At 39.8% G+C, this 4,925-nt stretch overlaps 1 protein-coding gene across 1 annotated transcript; it reads left to right on the top strand.

Annotated features, from left to right (window-relative positions):
• Positions 1-1,278, top strand: LOC103010974 (protein FAM47E-like). Its single transcript, XM_057537630.1, has one exon. It carries the CDS (start codon positions 1-3, stop codon positions 1,276-1,278), a length of 1,278 nt encoding a protein of 425 aa, XP_057393613.1.
• Positions 1,279-4,925: the final 3,647 nt, after the last annotated feature.

Below are 4,925 nucleotides of genomic sequence, written 5' to 3' on the forward strand. Positions count from 1 at the left end.
ATGGCGGACAAGAAGTGGCTGCTAGGACCGGGGCCACTGGAACCGATGCCCCTGGGCATGACCTGCAAGCCCTGGTACAAAGACAAGTTACCCTCCAAGTGTTTCGCAAAGCACAAGAAGATGCTCCCGAAGCTCCCCACCCCCCTGGACACCCGGCGGTGGATATTTGTGAAAGAGCGGCTGGACGACTTCCGGAAGAGTTGCCCACCTTGTGAAGATCTGATCACTCGCAGCCCTAAGGAGGGCTTTCTCCCCGTGATTGCTCACAGAGTTCCCCAGCATGCCCCCAAAAAGAGTCAGAAAAAGCTGCCCGCAGAAGCAGACCTGTTTTCCACGCTCTCGCCAGACCAGCTAGCACAGAAGGCATTCGTGGAGGACATCGAAGCCCACCTGACCAAGCATCCCTTGGCTCTCTACCCGAATCTGGAGGAAGATCTACCTGCAGACCTCTTATTAAAGGTGCTGGAAGTGCTCGATCCTGACGGGAAGCTGGAGGACACATGGGCTTATTGTCAGGGCCCCAGGAAAAGAACGAAGTCCCCCACAAAGCTTCGTAAAAAACGTCCTGCCAAGGTCTACCTGGAACCTCCAAAGAAGCCTCCTGTGTCACATCCAGCCAGTTTGCATCACGAAGACAAGAAGTCAAGCAGAAAGGATTCACTCACTGATCCTCCTGTTCACAGAGAAGTACCGAAAGCCATTCGTAAATCCTTCAAATGGGTTGCTGCTTTTGGAAACTTGGGCACTGATGAAGCGCTCATCACGAAACCGTGTGAGGCTGGCTGGGAGTGGCCACCAGCCCAGGATACAGTCTACACGAAGAAAGTAACCCAGGTCCCTTCAAAGGTAAAGGACAGCATCGGGCTAGAGAAAATGGAGAAGATAAAATTATCCAGAGAGGAAGGAAACTGGGAGAGGAAACCCCAGAAACCACAGAATCCTTATAAACCCAGCTCGGTGGAGATGAGGTATGGTGCATCGAACCTGAAGCCCAAGTTGTGGAAAAAGCTAGTAAATGACGAACCTTCAATTGACCCCAACGTCTTACTTGAAGATGGGAGTTTTAGAAAGAAGCTTCCTGAACACGACATTCTTGAAGATCTTTATGGAACAATAATAGCATTTAAAGAGTTCATTCTAAGCAAGGGCTACAGGATACCAGACATCCCTGAGAGGCTGTTCCTCAGGAAGGGATGGAAAGATGATTCTGTTAAGACTCCTATACACAAAGTAATAAAAATCAGCCAAAATGGAGATGATGCACGGGAAGATGTTTAGACAGTTTTCTATTTACTACTTACCTGGCTATTTCTCTCTCTCATTTTAATATCAATCAGAATTCATGGTGAGTGTCCATCCCACCATGCATGTACAACTTTGATTCTACATCTGTTAATTTAACACCTAATGCTTATAAATATTTCTCAGTGACCTTCTGCTTGGGTTCATCAATATTATAGAAATTTTATCAATTATGAAATCAATATTCACATATACTCTTCTCACATTTTATAATGTTGTGAATACTGCACTGTTATATCAATTATTTGTAAAAATAAAACCATAAATAAAGAAGAATTACTTTTTAAAAGTATGATCCAGTTAGGTCAGCTACAAAACGGGATAAATTTCAAAATAACTGTGCTAAGAAAAAGGAGTCAGAGAGTTCTATTTGTATTAAAATTATAATGAATTCATCATGACAATTACTTTCTTAAGCAAAACTTGAAATCTGCAGCCAAAATAATGTTAGCCCCATTTAATAATGAAATTGTTATCCCCCTTATTAGGATTGCATCAAGCCCCCAAAACAGATTGAAAACTATTTACCAAAATTATAGGTGAAACTTTAGTTATGCTCTTTTGTCATGCTTCCCAATTGAACATACTTAAAATTTTTACCATATTCATAAAAATTCACTGTGAAAAGAGTGTTTCCATATCATATAACACAGGTGCAGAAGAGCAGGGAGCTTCAAGTTCTTGGCAAATCTAGTGTGCAAAATAGGTCTGTGCGAGCAAAACTACACAGCACCATCAAATATCCACACATAGCTATTCAAGTAAGATTAATCTTTGCATTTCATGAATAGCGATTTAAAACTCACTCATAAATGCAAAAAAAGAAATCAAGCAACTTCTTTACATTTCCAAAATAACAGGTAAAATTGCCTGGGACAGGAAATTTGTAGCTAGAAAGATTTGTAGCACAGATTTGCAGCACACTTCTCTTTCCAGTAATGAAGGAATTTATCCGTAAATGGAAGTATGTGTATATACTTCACCCTCGTGAGAAGGGAACACAGCCATCAGGGTGTAGGATTCACCAACATCCTCATTGCAATCAACTACTCCCTTTTCACTCACTTCTCCATTTTCACTGAGGTTACTTAGTGTCTGAATTCCTGACTTGCTCCCTGTGACTACTCTCATCAACGTTCTTGATTTAAATATTCACAAAGACTATCCATTCAAATCCTGGCATTAGCTCCATTCGTCTTGTCCTCATCTCACTACAGACACCAATCCCTACAGTCAGACTCTAGACTTTGTTTTGGGCAATAATTACACCAACTTCAAATCTCAATTTCAATTATTCCACCTTCCGATCCCTGCTTTTTACCTAGTTGATCACCCCTTTTAATATTCCCAAACCTCCAATTCTTCAATCCCAACACGTTTCCAATCCAGTGACCCTTACCACTCTTTCAAGGCATTTAATTGTGCCTTGCTTTCAGTTCCTTACTTTCCCAGCTTAGACTCCACCGTCTACTACTATCCCTTCTTTGAGTCTACTTTTAACTCCTTTGCCTCTCTCTCCCGCTCTTATATTCTTCTGAGAAAACCCCAGTCCTGGTTAAATCTTAATCTCTGCCATTCTTGTACTTGCACCCCAACAGTTAAATATGGCTAGAGAAAAACACATACCACACTGACTGGTTACATATGGCATGAATCTTAAATGAGCCTTCAACGCTAGCTGAAAGTTCTGCCCCATTTCCCTCATCAATATATTTCCCCATTTTCCAATGATCATCGTATTTCTGTCATCAATTGTCCAACACCCTGTTTCCATTTCTCCTTCTCAAAGCATTGCTTTGTACTTCACTGATAAAATAAAAAAATTTAGAAGAGAACTGTCTTTTCCTCCCATCACCACATCTACCAGGCCAGTGACATCTGTACCCATATTCTCTATCCCCTTGGAGACAAAGGATGAACTCTTTATTCTACTGAGGCAAAGCCTTTCCTTTGTGCATTGGATCCCAACACTTTGCCCAATTAAATATTTGTCCTGTATTTGCCTCCTTAGTCTCCTATATTATTGTTCTGTCTTTTGGGGGATAATTCCTGTCATTAAAAAGCAAACAAACAAACCAAAACCAAAAAAGGCTCTCATAACTCACATCATCTGAAATAACCAAACAAAACAAAATAAAAATTCTCTTGACGTAATTTTTCTCTCCAGCTACCACTCTATATTTTCTGCTCCACTTTGTAGAAAAATTACCAAAAAGAGTCGTTTAAAAATCATTGTTTCCACGTCTTCATCTCCCAGGGTCTCTTGAATTCATTCCAACCAGAATTTTGTTCTGCTTTGCTAGTGAAACTTTCTTGTCGAGGTCACCAATAAGGTGTCATGGCAAAATCCAGTTAATAGTTTCATCGTATTCAAGAGCATTGGACCTGATAAGTAACTCATTGCTTTTTGGAATCCCCCATTTTTCTGTTCTTCTAACACCACAGTTCCTGTTGTTCTGCTCCTTCTCAGTTTGAAACTTGAATTTCAAAGTCTCCTGTTTCTGACCTCAGAGTTGGATTCACCCAGAGCTCAGTCTTGGGACTAACTCCCCGGGTAATTCAATAGAATAGCATGATTTTATCTACTATCTCTATGCATCTATTGACCCCCCAAGTTTTAAAAATTTTTTGTAGATACTTTTTTTTTTACATCTTTATTGGAGTATAATTGCTGTATAATGTTATGTTAGTTTCTGCTGTATAAAAAAGTGAATCAGCTATATGTATACATATATTCCCATATCCCCTCCCTCTTGCGTCTCCCTCCCACCCTCCCTATCCCACCCCTCTAGGTGTGACCCCCCCAATTTTTATCTTCAGTGGTGAACTCCAGATTGCTATGATCAGTTGCCCATATGACACCTCTACTAGCATGTATAATAGGAATTAAAAATAAAGCATTATCTTCCACATATAAGCAATATCATATGATATTTGTCTTTCTGTTTGACTTACTTCACTTAGTATGATAATCTCTAGTTCCATCCATGTTGGCAACTAGTGTGTGTGTGTGTGTGTGAGTATATATATATATTCAGTCCACATCTTCTTTATCACTTATATGTGAAATCTAAAATATGACACAAATTAACTTATTTACAAAACAGAAGTAGATTAACAGACATAGAAAGCAAATTTATGGTTACCAAAGGGGAAAGGTGGGGGGAGGGATTAATTAGGAGTTAGGGATTAACAGATATACACTACTAAAAATAAGAGATAAACAACAAGGACCCACGGTATAGCACAGGGAACTATATTAAATATCTTGTACTAACCTATAATGGAAAAGAATCTGAAAAAGAATGTATGTATGCATAACTGAATCACTTTGCCATACACCTGAAACTAACACAACATTGTAAATCAGCTATACTTCAAAGAAAGAAAGAAAGAAAGGGCATTATCACAAGAACACATAATTTCCTACTTCTAAATTTGCTCTTCTTGCCATATTCCCCATTTTGGTAAATGGCATCACCACTCAGCCAATTGCTCAGACTAGCCTTGACTTCTCTCATTCCATGCTGAAGTTTGATAAAACTTCACGGTATATTCCCAAAGGGAGCGCCTCTCACCATCTCTACCCTTACTGCTCTTCTCTGAGCCACCATATCTTGCCA

Source organism: Balaenoptera acutorostrata, chromosome X (assembly GCF_949987535.1).
Source record: "Balaenoptera acutorostrata chromosome X, mBalAcu1.1, whole genome shotgun sequence".
Classification (NCBI taxonomy): Eukaryota; Metazoa; Chordata; class Mammalia; order Artiodactyla; family Balaenopteridae; genus Balaenoptera; species Balaenoptera acutorostrata.